This window comes from Podarcis erhardii, assembly GCF_964252035.2.
Source record: "Podarcis erhardii genome assembly, chromosome: 8".
Classification (NCBI taxonomy): domain Eukaryota; kingdom Metazoa; phylum Chordata; class Lepidosauria; order Squamata; family Lacertidae; genus Podarcis; species Podarcis erhardii.
In genome coordinates this window covers 43,091,459-43,111,977 of record NC_138499.1, presented here as the reverse complement: position 1 = coordinate 43,111,977, position 20,519 = coordinate 43,091,459, and the positions used below count along the sequence as shown (strand labels likewise).

Sequence of the window (20,519 nt, the reverse complement as noted above, 5' to 3'; positions counted from 1 at the left end):
CTGTTCTCATCCTGAAGCAAAGTTCTTAACCCGAGGTACTATTTCTGGGTTAACGGAGTCTGTAACCTGAAGCGTATGTAACCTGAAGCGTATGTAACCCGAGGTACCACTGTAGACACTGAGTTTATTACAGCCAGGTGGCTAGATATTATTTCAATAATTTTGAAAACTAATTCAAACCAATATATTTTTAAAAATCTAGCTTTTGGAAACTTGGAAAATCAGGTGATGACTTTGTTAGTTTGTTTAAAAAGGAATTCCAGTTGTGAAGTAGTATAGAACCTGGATAGCTCAGTTGGTTAGAATGTGGTGCTGATATTTCCTACAGCCCCAAGCAGGCCTTTTTTAATACAGAAAGCAAACACAGACAGTTTGCTTCTAGACAGCTGCTTATTGTGGGATGGGTTCTCATCACGAACTGTTTCACAATATTCATGCAGCATTGTTGGCATCAAAAAGGCCAGTTCAATTCTTTTCCTCCCCTTAATTCAGATCTAACCTTTCTGGGGGAAGTCTGGTAATTAAAAAAATGACAAAAACATGAATGACCCAATTTCAATGTGGGGCAGAGCAGTCCTACAGATAGGAAGCCATCAGAATTCACATCATCTTAAATTAAGCCAGCATAAGTTACTCATATTCCAAACTCCTTTTAGGAGTGGAGCTTCTGCTGGCTGAGCATGCCTGAGGGGAGCCAAGCTTTTAAAACAGAGTTTGCCTTGCACCAGTCCTTTTGTCTGCACAAGTTCCACCAGTTTGCCAGGTCACGTGACTGAGCTAAAAGCAACCTGAATAGGTGTAAGCCTCTCCTTTCCCCATCCCCCCCCCTGCCACATCCCTGGAATACCCCTTTTTAAAAACTTATGTCAATTTCGCCCGCAGAGTTAGCATAGCCCAGGGTTCATCCAAGTTGAGCAGGGATGAAGGAAGTATTACACCAATGAAGCCCTGGCTCAAGTGGGAAAGCCCAAAATCCACCTATTCCAAACTCACTCCTCCTGGCAGATCTTGGGTTTGGACTGTGCTGTAAGCCCCCCTTCTGGATGCTTTGCAAATGGGGTGCTTTCCCCAGAAAACATAAAAAATAGTAGATTCACCCTTAACCTGCAAAGTTTTGGCTTAAGCTGGAATCACAGGACTTAATGTTCCTCTGAAAAGATCTATTTCAGAAGTCATGAACAAGGAAACTTTTTGTTGAGTACATTTCCTTTGAAAGGTGCCAGATAAGAATCTTTTTCACAGAGACCAGAACTTAATCGATTTTAAAGACCGATTCTCACTAACACAACCAATCGATCTAAATCACTACAGGAAAGAGAGCAGAAGAAACAGTCAAAATTCAGCTAAATAACATACTGAAACTGCCTCTAATTAATGGCATATTATTTTACTGGCTTAACACTGAAGGAAGCCTGGCAATCACATGTCAGACATTTCTTTCTATGGAGAAGGGAGAAGTCCACATTGATTAATTTCTTTGGAATATGTTTAGCGCAACTGTTTTTATCATTACATCTTAAAAGCGAATGCCCTAAAGTGTCCTCAGATGAACCGTGTCTTTTATGACTAGTGCAGCCCGGCAAAGTGCAATTTCAGGGAAATAATCTCTTTAATTCAAGCCTGATCCTGGTGCCTGTGGTCTAACTACTTGCTTCCTGTTGCTCCTCCTGGTGGCTTTTGCCCAATTAACTAAATTGAGGGAGCCTATGGTTAGGAAGTAGTAAGGACCTTTGTCTTTCTTCTAAAGCTGGAGAGCTAAGCACTAGGTGGGTTGGCTGTTGCTAGCAGGATTCTGGCCTGCAGCATCTCTCTGCTAGTGACTTCACCTCCTAACTTGGCCCAACAGTGGCCCTGATGACCAACACCGCTCCCTCGCCCAGTGACTGCCATGAGATTACGCCTGCCCCAAACACATACATTTACTTGAGGCCTCCCTCTGATGCTGCTCCTGAGAATAGCAGTATAATTCAGTTAGTGGCCAGGGTGGGTGGGGAGAGATAAGAAACTGGCTTGATGCACCAAATTGCTTCCCCACAGCAGGTGGCGAGTAATGATGAGCTGAAATTGTTTCCTACCTCCAAACCAGATTTTTTAATCTCCCCGCACTCCACATTTCCATGGGGCCAAGAAGTGAATCATCTGATGTGATAGTGATACCAGATAATTGACATCTGTCAATGGGAAGTGCTGCAGAAGAGGCTTTTCAGGCACTGCCAACATACACTGTCTGTAAAGCCCCTTTCAGCTGAACTTCAGTCTTGTTGGTTCCATACTTGATATCATATGACATCAGGTGTAGGGCAGGCAGGTGTGGTTTGGCTGAAACAGCCTGGAGAACCAAATTTGGTCCATGGGTCACAGGTTCTCCACACCTGTTCTACAGCCACAAATAGGCAGCAGCAGAAGGCTGCTATCCTAAGTAAGTCTGATTCTTTGGATACTTACTACTGTTTGCACCATTTTGCTGAAGTGAAACTGCACAAATTAAAAATAAAAAGCAAGGGAACAGCAGACAATTAAGGGTGAGGAGAAGAGGAGGAACATCCTTATAATTAAAACTGATTAAAGTGATGGCTTCGAGAAAACTCTGGAGGAGGTGGGAATATGGATCATCATCAATCTGGAAATGTTGAATTAAAGCCATTCCAAAGGAGTGGGGGAAGGGGGAGCACAAATACTTGCCCACCCTCTGTGTGGTGGAACATAAGTTGTGCATAGGGAAATAAGCCTGCTATACTTGGCAGGTGTAGATGCTTGGCTGCAGTTTTGGGCATACTAAAAAGCAGGATGTAACTAATGGATTGCATTAAGAGTTTGAAAGCACATGAGCCCACTTACACCTGTACGGAATACCTTGGAATAACGGTACTGTAAGGTTTTCATACCTACCAAACATACCTGTTTCAACTATGTAGCTTTTCAGACAGCAAACCTTAACTTCAGTTCCTAAAGTACCTTGTAGAGCTACATGTAACCCCCTGCCCCCCAAAAAATACAAGAAAAGTACCATGGTGGTTGGCTATCAGCCTCCTTGGCATTAAATTCTTCCATTTTCTTCTACCTGAGTCTGTCTGTATATTGAAAATATCTCTGGAGGTTCTTCGCTGTCTGTTAACACCTTCTAGGTTAGGTGGGTGGGAAGAGGAGAGGGGTAGTAACAAATGATTCCTCTTACCGGGCGCCTAATTTACTATATTTTTGGCACCAGGTCAAAACCTGCTTATTCTCCCAAACTTTTTAATTTATCTGCATTGGTTTTTAACTTGACTTTGTGTGCTTTCATAACCTTTACTGTTTCGGTGTTTAGTTTATCTGCAGTTTTTAACATTACCCTTCTTTTATTATTTTATTTATTGGATTTATGTCCTGCCCTTTCTCCCCAAGGAGTCTGCAAGGTACCCTGGCAATAGAAACATTGAAGAGCAAACAGGACACACACTTTTTTTTTTAATGAAATAAAGAAATGTTGGTGATTTGTGGCTGAACTCAACCCTATTTTGCAAAATGTACTGAGAACTGGCTGAGCTGTCTGTTTTGCTTCCAACAATGACTAAAGGATTTCAAAAAAGAGGGGAAGGATAAGAACCAGAACTTAATGAGGTAAGAGGCAAAAAGTTTTTATTCTGAAAAGGCAGAACACTATCTTATCTGAATAATAGTTCAATACAATGTGGGTTATGTCATTCAATTCCACCCTTGTTGCAGCAAAAAATTTCAGAGCAATGGTATCCTTAAGTGGAGCCTATAGGGTGACTTCATGGCTTCAACATCTAGCCTTATTTTTATTCATCCTACTATTTCCTGCTGTGGATAACATATTGTCTGGTGAAGAATTCTGGGGAACAAAGACTCGAAACTACAGTGGTGCCCCGCAAGACGAATGCCTCGCAAGACGGAAAACCCGCTAGACGAAAGGGTTTTCCGTTTTGGAGGCGCTTCGCAAAACGAATTTCCCTATGGGCTTGCTTCGCAAGACGAAAATGTCTTGCGTTCCTGCGGGGTTTTTCCCCTTTCCCCCCCCTTTTCCTAAGCCCTAAGCCGCTTATCAGCTGATCCGCTAAAAGCCGCTAAACCGCTAATAGCGCTAATCCGCTAAGCTGTCAATGGGCTTGCTTCGCAAGACGAAAAAACCACTATAGGAAGAGCCTCACGGAACGGATTAATTTCGTCTTGCGAGGCACCACTGTATATTACAAGAAAAGGAGCTTACTGCAACCAATTTTCACCAAGTTACCCTTGAGGTAATTGGAGAGGAAATCTGGTGACAGCAGCATGTCAAGGAATGAAGGGAAGGGATACGGGGGAGTAAACCTAAGCCTCTCTTAAACACCACATATTCCCTGTTTTGGCCTCCTTCTACCTGCCATTACAAAGCCACTAAGCTGCATTTGGCAAGTGTACCTCTTCCTGTGTAGGTCCACATGGGAGGTCATTTTCAATAATGATCTCTCCTATAGAAGGTTCCCAGATCAGCAACAGTACAGAGCAGGACCCTCTCAGTGATGACCCCACCTCTGCTTGCTGATTTTTAGACACCCTTTAGACAAAACTGCTAAGCACCACATGGTTGGAAAGGCCTTGTATAGCTAAGAGGAGGGGTATCTTCTTGATCGTGATTCGCTACTGTTCTAGGTATGCACTAGAACAGTAGTGCACTATATTAGTCTCTTCTATATTAGTCTCTTCATCATAGAATTGTAAGAGGATCTCAGCTGGATCAGACTGAGGGCCTTATTTAGTCCAGCTTGCGGGCAGCCCCACAAGCAAGACATGAGAGCAACATAGCCTTTTCTTATTGCTGCTCTCCAACTACAGTGGAACCCGAAAATGACGCACATCTGTGTACATGCGATTTAGCACTTCTGTGCATGCACAAGTGGCAAACCTGGAAGTAACGAGTACTTCCAGATTTGCCGTGGACGTTCACGGAGGAGGATGCAGAACAAGGTATGACTGTACTGGGAAATGAAAAATTGATAAAAATTAAGGCAGCAACATTTAATTTTTTGCTTTTGAGAGCCATTCTGAGCACAAATATTTTAGAGAAATAAGTTCAATCCCTAAAGAAATATTTTGATGTCAAAGTAAAACACCATGAAACAGGACCTCAGAATTCAACCTCATGTACAACTAATTCGGGCTGGATTTTGAAATAGAGGCATTAAGTCACTTTTCTGAGCCAGGAAAATCTACTGCTCTACCCTTATTTAAGGGAATGGCACATTCCTATGTACAGTTACTTGGGAGGAAGCTTTATTGGACATATAGAACTGTAGAGCTGGAAGGGACCACAAGGATCATCCAGTCCTCACTTCAGAGAAAAAACAGATGTATAGGATTGGGCACTATATTATACATGCTTAATACTAAATGTTAAGTGAATACATTTTGACCATCACAATACAACATTCACTTGTTTTCAGTATTTTTGATCATTTTCCAAGTTACATGTCCCACATTAGCATTCCACAGCTGGTGCTCTCCCCTCCCCACACTTAATTGTGGGGCTGTATTACCTCATCTGTACATCAAAATTTAAAAAACGAAACTTCTAGTACTTTTTCTACTTTGATTGCTTGCCAACTTCTAAATCTCTTCAGCCTCTGCTAATCACATGTTTAAAATTAGGCTTCTTAACAAGTTTAAATTTGGGCTCAGCAGTGCTCCAAGCTATCGCTTCCCCTTTCCATTCATCCCCCAAAACCATACCCATGGAGAACTTTTCATGGTGACTTAATGCCTCTATTTCTGGGTTGGTTAATAACAAAACAACAAACACAAAATTACCCCCCCCCCAATCTAAAACATGAACAAAAGGTTTCATGGCACTGGATGTTTATAAGACATGCTAAACACAGATTGTGCAATGTATAGAAACAAAAGAGCATTCTGAACCCTTTTAAAAAGTATCCCAACTTAACCATAGGACAAATAATTTAACTTAGAACAAATAATTAGTTCCACCATGTAATGATTCATGTATTCATATGGCACATAAAATTCACACCGCATACTTCACTATGTAAACAAAATTAAAAAGCAAGCAAGCCCAATCTTATATCCACCAATTCACAGCAACAGAACATTTTCTGGGAAACTTTCCCATTCAAATTTTTATGAGCAAGCACTTCACTGCTTTTGATAGTCAGCTGATGGGGGGGGGATTGCATTTTAATTTTTCAAAGATGAGAAGTGCAAGATAAATGAATATAAAGATTAAGCCAAAATTTGCTTTTAAAGTCAAGGAAATTATATTGTATATAGTTTAAAATTACTAACTGAACAAAGAGCATTGATATGTTGTATGAGTAAAGCTTTCATTTTGAAATTGCATTATGCTTCTCTTGTTAAAAGTTAGAAGACTAACCTTCCTGACATTAGCCACTTAAGACGATCCATTAAGGATTCACCGTTACTCAAACAAATATGACAAGATAGAGCATCAGAGATATAACTCGGGCAGCCTAAGGTATTGTCTACTATAGCAAGTTCTCGGAAGTATCCTTCACTCTGAAAAGGCACATTTGTATGAAGCTCTCTGCAACAGGAACATGGTATTCCACTGGGGTCACAGTCAAAGAGAAATAAATATCCGAACCATTTAAACATGGGATCAGCAGTTTAAGAGATACTTTGCTATATATAGGAATAGAACAATTACTAGAATATGGGCGTTACCTCCATGAATGCCCCTTGCTAATTACCAGGAGCAGCACCAAAAGAGTCTGAAGGTGCAGCTTAACATAGAAAAAATTAATACATGAGAAATAAGGCAATTATTTTAATTATAAATCTTTTTCATTACAGACCACTGAGCACATTCCTCTGCAAGAGTTTCTCACTGATCCAATTTGGAACACTTATATAAAATTTCCTCTGCTGTTTTCTAAACCTTAAGGTTACATTTGAGGGCTGCACGGCTGAAAAGGGTAGATCCTGTCAGGAGCGAGACAGCAGCAAATCACACTAAGTAAGTGAAGTTAACTATTTATTAGAAGAAATAGGATCCACACAGGAGTGCCAGGCCGAATGAGTACAGAAACTCTTCTTCAGTAGGCCTTGTCCCTCCAAGGCAACTGCGGAGACTGAAGGCCTAAGTGAGTTTTTCCTCAAGCAATCTGAGACTGCATCTGTGGGTCTGTCTCTGCTCCTCCCACTTCATGCCTCTTTTGGTCCTGGGGAGACCAGGGGGGAGGGAGATCTTGTTGAAGCAGGAGAGGGGGACACTTGTGCTTCTTCACCCACTTTAATGATCTCTGTCTCTTGGCCTCCCACATCCCACTTTCTTGGTTTCACTTCTATTTCTGATTCAAGACTACTCCCTGCCACAGACTCTCCCTCCTCACCAAGCCATGTTACCTCTTCAGCTTCCAACACCTCCTCCCCCTCAGTCTTCTCCCTCTGACCGCTCATTGTAGTCCCACCACCAATCTCCGGGCTCTGAGCCTTCTTCCCTTGGGGGTGCCCAGGCTGGTTCCTTCCACCATTCCTCTGTATCCAACCAGTCCATGACAATACCTCAATATTTTCATTGGAGTCCGATTGTGTCTTTTTTGTAATGTCTGAAAAACATTAAGGAATCCAATGGCACCTAAGAAGCACACCTGAACAGCACAATGGTTGTTCCTTTACATGCATTTGATGGGCTTTTTCAAACGCAGTTAAACATTACAGAAATGACATGGTGGGTACCATAGTAGAAATACAGGGGAAATAGACCCTTAGGGCCTAACCAGGTGTGGCTATCAGGTGCTGGAACTTCACCAGCAGTGTCCAATAAGAACAACAACATTATGTGCACTCATATTTTGAAGGGAGGGGGGAATTGCCAGAAAGACAGGGGTTGCCAGCAGTCATATAGTCACCTGACTTCAGGTCCATGAAATATAATATGAAATGAGAACTACAAAAAAAATTTCTATTTTCAAAACTCCTATTTCTGTTTGTGTTGCTCATCGAGTCACTGGTACCTCTCCAATTTCCCTGACCTTCATACACTATCTTTTGCCCCTTGCATCCATATTTTATTTCATTTTTTTTTGCAAATAGAAATAGAACTCTTATAATTCAAGTTATTACATTTGGTGTTTCTTTGATACTGAAACCAAGAGCAAGAAGGAATGCAATATCCCTGAAGCTTATACAGAATTAGATGGTCGCAGCAGTTTGGTGGAGAAACATGCCATTCTATTTTACAAGTCACAAGGGTAGGCTCAGAAGCAAAAGAATGCTAGAGTTCCTCTAGCTGCTCAGGAGTTTATTTTAAGCAAATGCTGCTTAACCCATACGAGCTGAAAACATTTATCATGGTGTCAGTGATGCATTTAAAATCATCATCATCCCTTCCCAATATTAGCTCACTCTTACTTGGAATAGTCTACATTCTCCAGTAAGCAATTTTCTGTGTGTCGCTTTAGGATACAAACTGTGCTGTCCCTTTTGACTTGTCATAGCACTTGTGTAAAACTGAAGGGAATCAGAGCAATGAAACCAAATCACACCACAAAAGGAGAACCTTAAAAGAAAAATCTCCAATAGTTCGTTTATGTAAAACACATGTAGCTTTTCCAAGCAGATGGAGACAAATTACTTTCAGGAGTAAACTGGTCTAAGACTGCAAACGAAAAATGTATCCAATGTCTAGTTTAAAGAAACTTGATAGATAGCAGTGGATCAGTAGTAGAACGAGTGGTTTAACTTTTTTTAGAAGGAGTAAGCTACACCCACAGAAACTTAGGCCCCAAAGCTGCGGCTGTAGGGGCACATTGCCAATAAGAGGAGTAAAGGAAATGAATTGTGCACATTCCTCCATTAGCTGCATGATCCATCTCAAACTCATTTATAGAATTTGCAGCTAGCTATTTCATTCATTCATTCATTCATTCATTTATATACTACCTCCTGCTCCAAGGAACTCAAGGTGGTGTTATGTGGTTCTCCCATCCCATTTTATCTTTGCAACAACCCTGTGAGGTAGGTTATGCTGAGGCAGAGTGACTGGCCCAAAGTCCCCTTGTGATCTTCTTCACAGGGTGGGGGATTTGAACCCTGGTCTCCCAGGCCAGGTTCTGGATCTAAACCCTGGATAGCACAGAGGTAAAGAGTTGCTGGTGATAATGTGAGTGTAGGCATCATGTTTTGTCCCCATGTACATCAGCACCTCTGCATGAGCGCAGCCCTGCTGAGAAATCAAAGGTGAGTGGGGCAGGAACACATCAAGCTCATCAAATATGAACCAACCCCCTACTAATTATGTGAGCCCCTTAATTCCATAGCCAGAGATATTGTTGTATACAGCAACGATGGGGGACCTGTGGATCCTTCAGATGTTGCAGGACTGCAACTCCTATCAGCCCCAGTCAGTATGACCAATTGCTCGGGATGAGGGAAGTTGTAGTCCAACAACTTTTGGAAGGTCACAGGGCTGATGTCCTTGCCCTGAAGGAAAGTAATACAAGTTAGCATTTAAAAATCAATCAATCAAATGAAAAGAAGAAGGAGAAGTTCAGTAGAGATGAATAATTTTGCTAATAAATTCACAAAATTGCTTTCATGTTAAAAGAATCCTTTTCCTGCTAAGGTTTCAGTCTGGCCAGGAAGCCAATTGTGTGAAAGAAAAGCTATTAAGTTGCAAGGTGCATTTTTATAGTCAGTGGGTCACCAACACTTGTCTGGAAAGAGCAGGCTCTTTGATAAATCTTAATTTATAAAAGGCCAAAGTGCTTAGGATTCATACGGAATCACATTATGCTGCCATCTATTATTTGCAACTGTTAGAGACAATGGATCATGCACTTTCCCCAGGCTCTCTCACACTACATAGAGAGCGATGCAGGTAGCGTTTTGCTATACTAGCAAGAAGATTATTAGTACTCAGACACTTTAAATAAATCCAGGTTAATTGAGAACGAACAGTGCATCTGTTCCAGTCTGCTTTCAGACTACTTCGATTTTTCTGGTTTCTTGCAGTGAAGGAGAGCCCCCCTCTCCCCCCACAATGCATAGAGAAAATGCTTTAGCATTATAGATGACTTTTCAGTGATTGTACATTATGTGTAATGCACACAATAGGTATTTGTTCGCAATGAACCGCTAAGCAGTGAGCCTCAGTTCAGCAACAGCCGCTGCCTAGTACCACAATTCAGTCACAGTCCGAGAAATCTATGATGTCAGTTGCTTTAATAGGCCAGGCTGACGTGCCTGGCACTGACTCCCAGACATGAAGCGCTTCTGGTTTCCATGGGGAGGATTGCTGACTGAGGTATTCCAACCACACTTTCTACCAGTATTCTCTAGACCAAGGCGTGCACACATACACATCTGAGCAAACATTGAACAGTATGACGTAACCCAACACCATAGGTGTTTTCAATGCCTTCCTTTTAAAAGCATCAGGAGTCCCAAATCCATTACAGATTGAAACAGCCATTCAATTCAAACAGTTCCTTCCCCGGTGGAATTAATATTTCTGGGATCCAAGGGCTGTATCTGGTCTCCTTTACCAATGATTTCGAAAGATGGCTGGAGGAGAGTTGGGTTGCTACAACAATTTACAGACAGGGAAACAACCCCAGTGAAGACAAAGTTGTAAGGGGAGGCCATGCTTCAGAGAGTGAACAGAGGTAAAGGATAAGGCAGCCTCTTGAGTAACCAGGTCTATATCTATCTATCTATCTATCTATCTATCTATCTATCTATCTATCATCTATCTATCTATCTATCTATCTATCTATCTATCTATCTATCTATCATCTGTCTGTGTGTCTGTCTGTCTATCTATCTATCTATGAATGACATGACTTTATATTTGAGTAGCAGAATCTTGAACTTGGCCTATCTATCTATCTATGAATGACATGACTTTATATTTGAGTAGCAGAATCTTGAACTTGGCCCAGAAGGAGACTAGCAAGTTAATGAGCTAGCAATGTAGCCACTGCATTCTGCACCAGCTGCAGTTTCCAGATCAAGCTTCAGGGTAGCCCCACAAAGATTACATTGCAGATATCCAACCTTGAAGTTCCCTGTGCGTGTGAGCCAAACTATCCTGATCTTAGCCACTGAGGAAATGGGTGCCTCTAATGACAGAACTAGATCCAGGAGTTTGCCCAAACAAACTCTGCACCTGTTCCTTCAGGTTGCTGTCAGAATCATACTTCAGAAAGGAGGAAATGTTATGAAGGAGTGTCTGTTAACAAGGAGTAGAAAAGACAAATGATTCCAGGAAGAGACTTCAGGGTTTGTGAACGAAAGAACATGCATGGGTAGAAATGTGAGGAGCAGGCAAGGGAACTGAGCAGACTTATTAAAAGGAAAGGGAAAAAGAATTGGAGCAGTCTTGGGTTCAAAGCATTCTGACACATCTGGGGTACACAGATGTACTAGGCTCTGAAGTAGAGGGGACAAATAGAAGGAAGGTCTCCAGCACTTTTCCAGAAACGGAAGAGCAGAAAAGTGGGTGCATTTGCTCCATTTTCCAATGTGACCACCCTGGAAACACTTGAAAGAAAGCAGGGACTATGTAAGAGCACACATATTCCTAGTTCACCCCCCAGAAAACGGCAAGGGAGGTTGCCGGGAGGGGAAGAGTAGCCTCAAGGGGGTAATTTCTAGTTCTATAATTTTATGCCCAAAGTTGGAAATGACTATGGAGGAAGAGATAATGGAGAGGTAGACACCTACAGGTTACATAATAGGGGATTATATTTAATAGCAGTGTTAAAGGCTTGAAAACACTATGGCAAGCAAACAGACAAATGTAGAAGCAAGTTTGGCTGGTTTTCTTTTTCCAGGATTAAGACAATCCTAGCCAGCTGGAGCCCAGCTGTTGGGTCTCACTCTTCCTCCCTCTTCCTCCCACACATGCACAGATCCTCCCTTCTTGTTCTTTTATGCTTGGCTGTTAAGTGATCCTTGCAGGAAGCAACCTTGGCTCACACAATTAGCTCCCTGCCAAGTTTTTGCCCTGACCCAAATATTATTCATTTGGCACAGTGATTACCCTCCTCTTCTCACTAGGAAGCTTCAGACCCAAAGCAATATACATGCATATGTATCTGCTGTGAAAGCATGATGATGCTGAAATAAAACACCAAATTCCTGTGTCCATAGCCAGCATCCCCCCCCCCCAAGGTGGAAAGATTTGCCCCCTACTTAACATTCTGCCCTATAGCATTTTCTAAGCAGAAAAGCTTCAAGGTTCCAGCCTGCCTGGAAATCTATTGCTTAGGAATGCCAAACACCCGCCTACCCCCCCCCCCCCCAAATTAACATGCTGTCCATAAAACACCCCCCACCAATACATGTGTGGACAAACATCTGTCTTTATCCCATGACTGCTAAGCTTACTCAGCAGTCTTTGGCAAGTCACTTTATCAAAAGCTTTTTGAAAGTCCAGATTACACAATGCCCAGTAGATCACCCCTATGCTTATCATTTTTGCAGAAGCTATGCCAGTTCTTCTTCAGCAGGATTTGTTCTTAAATGCTTGGTACTTTTATTTTTAATTATGTTTTCCACAAGTTTCCCCAGAATGGACAAAGCATATCCAATTAGGATTGATGCCATTGCCAAGTGGAGCCTCCTACACCCAGCCTGGACAGCCCATTCAGAAGGATAATATAGCTGATGACATCAAAAGCCACAAGACATCCAAGAGAATCAGCAGGGTTGTACTCCCCCCCACCCCCCGTCCCCCTCTCAGCAACGGTCATCCCATAGGGCACCCAAGGCAGCTTATTAACTTGCTTGCATTTTGGTGTAACAGGCTTCTGTTGCATGGGGAAATACGAATAATCAGAATTAATGATATGATTACCGGTGTACAGATAAACAGAAAGATGGCTATCATATCTCATATCTGTCTCTTCTTATCCATGCTAAACATACCCAACTCCCTCCAAAGTTCCTCTAAGGTTTGGTTTCCAGACCCTTGATCATCTTGGTTGCCTTCTTCTGCACATGTTCCAACTTCTCAATATCCTCCTTAAATTGTGGTGCCTAGAACTAGAGAGTACTCCAGGTATGGTCTGACCAAGGCAGAATAGAGTAGTACTATTACTTCCCTTGATCTAGATACCATAGCATGGTGTGCCCAAAGTAGTAGTCCAATCCTTTTAGAAACTAGCTCAGCCGACAATGATTCATTGCAGCTCAACTGCTTCACTCATCAAATCTGTGTACAAAGTAGCATTCAAGTTTAGCCAAGTATAGCTGCACAGGGGGAAACTTTGAAAATATTCAGAAAAGCAGCATGTTAAGACATGTGCTGATCATGTTATTTCCACTGCACTCAGAGGCACTGTGCATCTATCACTCTCCATACAACACAAAGAAGTAAGCTTTATTCTTTAGAGTTGTGTTTTGTTTTTTTTAAAATTAAAGAATAGCTAGGTTTCCCCCACCAATTTGAAAAAAACCTAAAGAGTTTCAAGAAGAGCTGTAGGCAAGGTTAATGCCCTAACAGTAGTTCCAGCTACTCTGTAGTCTGAAGGAATTGCAACACACTGTAGCGTGTTTCTTTGTAAACAAGGCAGAATAGTTCCCCTCACCTAAAACCAATACTTTAAACAAATGATCTCACTGAAGTGTGATGCCGTGGTGGCACTCTTCATTGCAAAGAAGTAGGAAGAGAGCTAGATGCCTTGTGACAGAGCATGCCCCCATCTGGCAGAAAGCCCAGATACCATGGGATGGCTTCAAGCTTGTGCTCAAATTATGTTTGAGGGTTATAGTGAGTCTGAACATTATGAGTTTTAAAAGATTTAAGGGGTTGGTTTTTCTTAGCGTATGCATTCTAAGACCCAACATAGAGAGAGATCTAGGAGATGGTTCTGGGGAAGAACTTCCTTCTCTTCCCCTCTAGCAGCTCTTAAGATAAAGAAGCCAATCACCTGGAGCTTGCTGTAGTCCCCACCACCACGGCAGTCAGATTTCAAGGCACTTGAATGCCACAATGGAAGAACCTGGACTTCACATGTAGCCACTTTGCACTCACTTTGAATAATGCAGCAATAAGCCACTTTGGGGATTGTTGTTTTACAATCAAGCAGTATATAAACTGTACAAAATAAATAAAATAAAATACCAAAGACAGTTAAAGTAAGTTTGCTCAGGCTTATCCCAACTAGTTGACTCATCCATTTCATTTGGATTTTATGTATATTTTAATAAATTTGGTTTTATATGTTAAGATTTTATCTTCACTGGGATTTTATACTTCAAGATCTTTACACAGGAAGTGGTCTCTGTATACCTTACTTTAATAAAAACAAACAAACTGGGCAACAATATTATCAACTCCTTGTTCCCTCCTCTGGATTTAGAACTTGTATCCCTTTAAAGTTTGTCACAAGACGCCTGCATGCAAGACACATATTCTCTCTCCTCTTCCTAGAGCAGCATCCATCAACCACAGGCACTGCATAGATCCATGTTGAAGCTCTAAGGTAAAGGTAAAGGTACCCCTGACCATTAGGTCCAGTCGTGACCGACTCTGGGGTTGCGGCACTCATCTCACTTTATTGGCCAAGGGAGCCGGCGTACAGCTTCCGGGTCATGTGGCTAGCATGACTAAGCCGCTTCTGGAGAACCAGAGCAGCGCACGGAAACGCCGTTTACCTTCCCGCCGGAGCGGTACCTATTTATCTACTTGCACTATGACGTGCTTTTGAACTGCTAGGTTGGCAGGAGCAGGGACCAAGCAATGGGAGCTCACCCCGTCACGGGGATTCGAACCTCCAACCTTCTGATCGGCAAGTCCTAGGCTCTGTGGTTTAACCCGTGTCCCTGTTAAAGCTCTACATGGGTATAATTTCTACTTTTCTGAGGCAAGCAGAAAAAATGCATGACTGCTCTTTCAAGAGATCAACCACACTCTTAAATCCCTAACATGGGCACACACAATCCACCCCATTTTCAACCTTGAGCTGGATCAGAAAACAATGTTCAGTTCTTTCAGAAAGCATATTGAGTAGTAAGTGCTCCTTTAATCATTTCGTAACATGGTTAACTCCCTGACACAGAATTTTACTCTTTAATGATGACAGACTTGGCATCACTAACCCTGGGAAAAGACACTGTGTGCTGTCAAACAAGAGCAAACTCTTGCCTTTGAACTTCTGCAATATTTACTCTTTTGCATACATCCCATATATACTTCATGTTATGCACAATACTTTTGATCTTATTTCCACATGGGTATATGAGTTATTATATGTAGTGCTGGTCTTCTGTTTTTAATCATTCTAAACTGAACTGGGTAGAGCCTCAATTTCTAGATTCCATTCATGGATTTGTATCTGCACCACAAAGCAAAGCTATTTAGACTAATAACTTCTCTAAAGAATCTTGGTAACTGTAGCAGAAGAAAACCAGCACTCACACAGCAATCATAACCAGGGGACTTCAGGAAAGGCCATGGCAATCAATGTTTTACAACTATTTTCTGCTGATGGTGTAGATGTGGTTTGGGAAGCAAAAGGAAAGAAATGTTACAAGTGGAATGTATGCAGAAACCACATAACAAATATACCACACCAGTAACTGCTTTGAATGAGTTCCCCGTAGTAATTGTATCATATGCAGGGGATTAAGATTCAGAAACTGAAGTTAGGAAGAGAAAGTGCCTCTGATGTGGAAGATGAAGCTGCTTTTTATACTACTCATCTGAATTGCACCTCTGTATTGCTTTTTAGTTTCCTTGCAGAATCACTAAATACATAAATGAGTTGTTTGGGTGAGAGAGAGAGAGCACATTATGACAAACACAAGTAACATTATCAGATAGTGATCAAATTACAAAGGCCCTCAGAGGTGCTCTTTAAATTGCAGTTAAAGTCTAATAGTCTCTCAAGAAAAAGCCTGCCAACTGATCCATAGAGCCACTGAGTGTACGTAGTAGGAAACTGGCCTCTGATTGCCCCACAATAGATGTACCAGTAACTTTGGCAAATTTCAGTACTGTAAAATGCTAATAGGATTTACTGTTGCTAGTTGTGTTCCTAAATACCACTTTTTATTTAAAGGCGGTCAACGTGGTGCCTTCCAGATGTTGTTGGACTACAACTCCCATCACTCTTGACAACTGGCCATGTTCGCTGGCACTGATTGGAGTTATAGTCCAACAACATCTGGAGGACAATAGGTTGGGGAAGGCTACCCGAGGTCCTCGTGCCTTCAACCCCTACCCTATAATTATTTTTCCTTTATAAGGAGAGGGAAAAAAGATATATTTCACATATTGCTGAAAACAGGAGGTTACTATTTAAGAATGAGTAGGAGAGTTCATATGATCATAACTCAGTGTGGTAAGTCGTGCTATGAATGTCCTTCTAGCCCCTCCCTAAATGCAACTCTTCAATTAATTATAGTTTCCCATTTTGTCTGAACTATCGTTAACTATAATTTATGGAAGACTTCCTGCTCTGTTCACTTGCTTGCACAATGGGAGGATCAAAAGGGCTGCCTAGGTGATTCTGAGGCTCATTCCTATCTTGTCTTCTTAAGCAGAGACATGATTGCCCCAACACACTCATTGTTGCAGGCCAAGGGACCTTTTGGAACAGTGAAGCCAAAGGACAGTGTTTTGATTAGAACTGCAGTCTTGACCCAGTTTTAAAAAGGAAGCTTAAATGCAGCTAAGGAAACAATTGGAAATTGCAGAGTTTGGAGAAAATGAAGGATAAAGTGCGAGACTGGTTACATTATGCTCAGATTAAAGAAGTTTTTAAAAACGACAAAAAGTTAGGGTTCCAGGTGGAGAAATCGAAGTTGGAAACAGAATTGCTAGAACCAAAGACTAAGGTACTTTCAAGAATGTATAACTTGCTGTTAAAATGGAATACACAAGATGAAATGGTTAAATCAGCTATGATAAAGTGGGCACAGGACATTGGGTATAATATCATGTTTGAGGACTGGGAAAGGTTGTGGACCACTGGGTTGAACTTCACTGCATGTAATGCTTTGAAGGAAAATGTAATGAAAATGATATATAGATGGTACATGACCCCAGTCAAACTTGCCAAGATATACCATTTGTCTGATAATAAATGTTGGAAATGTAAAGAAAATGAAGGAACATTCTTTCACCTCTGGTGGACTTGCCCTAGGGTGAAGGCCTTCTGGGAAATGATATATAATGAGCTGAAAAAGGTATTTAAGTATACCTTCACCAAGAAACCAGAGGCCTTCCTTTTGGGCATTGTCGGCCAGAAGGTGTTAAAGAAGGACCGAACATTTTTCATGTACGCAACAACGGCAGCAAGGATACTCATCGCTAAGAATTGGAAAACTCAAGATCTACCCACACTGGAAGAGTGGCAGATGCAACTGATGGACTATATGGAACTAGCCGAGATGACTGGCAGAATCCGAGACCTGGGAGAAGAGAGGGTCGAAGAAGATTGGAAGAAATTCAAGATTTATTTAAAAAAACACTGTAATTTGGTTGAATGTTAAGAAAGGATGCTAGATCATAAATAATTGTGCACCACTAAACTAGATGGAATTAAGATGATAAGTAAGTTTGAGGAAAAATTATAAACCTATTGGAGAATTAATAGATTATAATTAAATGAATCTGACACAAGAGTGTAAATAAGATGATAAATTGCGGGCAAGAATTGACAATGATGCAAATGGGAGCGGGAGGTGCGAGGGAGTCCAAAGATGTTAAGAAAGTATGTTATGATATATGTTATACTGTTTTTTATCTTTGCATTTATGTTTAAAAATCCTAATAAAATATATTTTAAAAAAATAAATAAATGCAGCTAAGGAAATTTCAAATTATAGCTGTCACTTTATTTATTTTTTTAAAAAAAAACCCTGCACTGAAAAGGGGCCTGGTGAGCCTTGAACAGAGAGAGTAAGAGAAATGAAAAAAGTCCCCAGAAAAAGCAACAGACTGGCCACAACTATTTATTCCAGACAACAGGGAACTCTTAGAACTCAGCAGAAAGGGAAGGCATGCATGCATGAACTTGCAGCGATGTCATAGGTTAGACTAAACAATAGTTGTTTACAAGAGAAAGTAAGTTTTTTTAAAAAATGATCCTGATTGGCATCCGTTCCAAGTCCACATGCTTATTCAGAAGCACGTAGCACTGCTGCCAGGAACAGGCATAAGTAGGCTATCATGTGGCTCAGTACATTTTCAGGCATGATGTAGTTGGGCACCTGATCTTTTTTCAAAACAACTTTGGAGGACTGTTTTTCATGAGACTTGTACCACTTTTCTCCAGCAGCTAATGAAGCTTTCCTAGTTAAAATCACGATTTAGCAGTTTATACTGGTGCGTATCATCAGCTTGTAGGAATAAGATGCAGCTCCTTTTCTGCACTTATTTTGTTAAAGTAATAGTCTCCTTTGCTGTCAATTTTGCTTTCCTTTGCCAAGCAACCAAAAAGCTGGCGTAATTGGTGGGCAACTCAGTCACCCTTTATTTTGCAGTTCAGAGCCAAAGCCACACTTACCAGCATAATGCACAGGGATTTCTATCTTCGGCCCTATGACGTAATGTCCCTCCTCCAGACTATGAGCTGTAATTGTGGTCCACTGCCGGCATGAATGAATCAAAAGGTAATCACTCTCCCTAAGACCTTCTATAGCTTCTCCTGCAAAAACAAATGAGAGCAAACAATCAATACCATAATCAACATGTAGAATACTTTCAGATACCACATACAATGCTTGAGCTAATATATTATAGTATATTAGTATAGTGGCCAACTGGTGGATCTGTGAAATCCCAGGTGCAAATCTAATCTCTGCAATGAATGTAGTATGTGGTCTTAGGCAAACAGCTGTCTCAGCTTTTGGACTGCATCTGCATTGTGGGTCTACAGTGCCAAATTCTCACAGGGTTACAGAAAGATTTATTGAACTTAATGCAAACATATATATTACAGTGATACTGTTACTTTTTTGGTTTTGGCCTATTGTCATTGCCATTTCAGTGTCTGGCAAGCAGGCCAAATCCATCCATCTTCAATTTCCATTGAAATTCCTAATCTTTCCCTACTCTCTCCAAAGCAAAAAAAAGTGCAAGCTGTGCCTCTTTTATAGGTTTCAGGAATATTCTAATGATCCTTGGATTGCTATGCTGTGTTCTGAAGCCAGCTTTTGATAGGTAAGCAGTGATGTAGGGTGGAACATTTTCCATAATGACACCCTCCCCCAGTTATATTTTTCTGTGCAGGGATCTTTTCCATTTCTAAAAAAATTAACCCATTTCATAAAAATTAATGCCATCAACAAAGGACCATGTCAAAGGCTGCTCCTGTTCCCATCACTGGAGTTGGGGGTGCAGTAATTGTGCCCCTCCACTAGGTAAGGAGATGCCATTAAAACACCTGATCCTATGAGCTACTATGCCATCCATCTGAGCCATGTCTCTTCAGAAATTGTCTACTAGTCTTTTACTTCAAGGCTACTATTATTCTGGATCCACCCGAATGCATATTATATGCTGAAATAACCTATGTTAACAAAGAAAACAGAATCATCTTGATAAATCATGGCAAAGTCATGCAAATTCCTAACTTTAGTTTGGAAGAAACCAAGCAGGCTGACACAGGCCTAAATTAGTTGAAATTGTAACTTAGGGTGGAGCAAAACCCGTATAATTAGAAACAAGCTATCCTGTCACAATGTTTTCTAACTCTTTTAATGTCTCTCTCTGTTGGAATGGGGCAGAATGGATCAAGATGTGTTAGTAGAACTGAGACCAAAAGAAATTTATTAATACTTCAATTTGGCACTGGTTTTCTGTAGACATGTTTTATGATTTCAGGAGGAAATTTACTGCATTTCCCATCTTCTCCCAACCCATCCCGAATTCCTGCTTTCTGATTCAAGCCAATCCTTTTGTTGTGAAACACCTACTAGTGCTATAGCACAATGTAATTTAGATGCTTTGTAATCCCTCCTGTCTGGGAACCAGGTCACTGAATATTGCGCTCGTGGTGATTCTGCATGACTTGTACCTCCTTCCTACTCTCCCTTCTTGGGTGGCACACTTGTAAAGTGCAGTCCAGGGCAGACACCCATCTGCCTACACGTAAGCACACTTTCTCTGCTACAGGCAGTGGAAAAATCCAGGATATGAATACCAAGGAGATTCACACTTTGCTACATGATTCTTCTCTTTGGATGCTAGGGAATCACATCCAGTGAGGTTTTCCTTAATACCCAATATTCTTTCTGCAACCAGATTGGTGAAGTGTTTTTCTGCCTGTATGCTGCCATGGCTCCTATGAATGCAGTTTCTCCAAGACAGTAGGCTTCCCTATTGTTCAAATCTGATGAAACTTGCTAAGACAGCAGGACAATCAATAAGACCATCATTAACTGACTTGTTTTGTTCCTCTCTGCCATGCATCTTTATTTCCTTTATTTTACCACCAACCCTGGAAATGGTTTGAATGTGTTCCGCATTATTGTATGTGAAGCTAAACCAGATCTGGGCCTAGTTAAAACATGACAGGAGACCACATAAGAACCTGTGCAACCTCAAA

At 41.2% G+C, this 20,519-nt stretch overlaps 1 protein-coding gene across 3 annotated transcripts in view; it reads right to left on the bottom strand.

Annotated features, from left to right (window-relative positions):
• The window catches only part of GAREM1 (GRB2 associated regulator of MAPK1 subtype 1), a 76,966-nt gene that overhangs the window by 38,734 nt on the left and 17,713 nt on the right, over positions 1-20,519 (bottom strand). For all 3 annotated transcript variants that reach the window (XM_081873678.1, XM_081873679.1, XM_081873680.1), the window contains one exon: positions 18,477-18,617. In XM_081873678.1, coding sequence (XP_081729804.1) covers positions 18,477-18,617 — 141 coding nt within the window. The remainder of the gene's footprint in view (positions 1-18,476; positions 18,618-20,519) is intronic.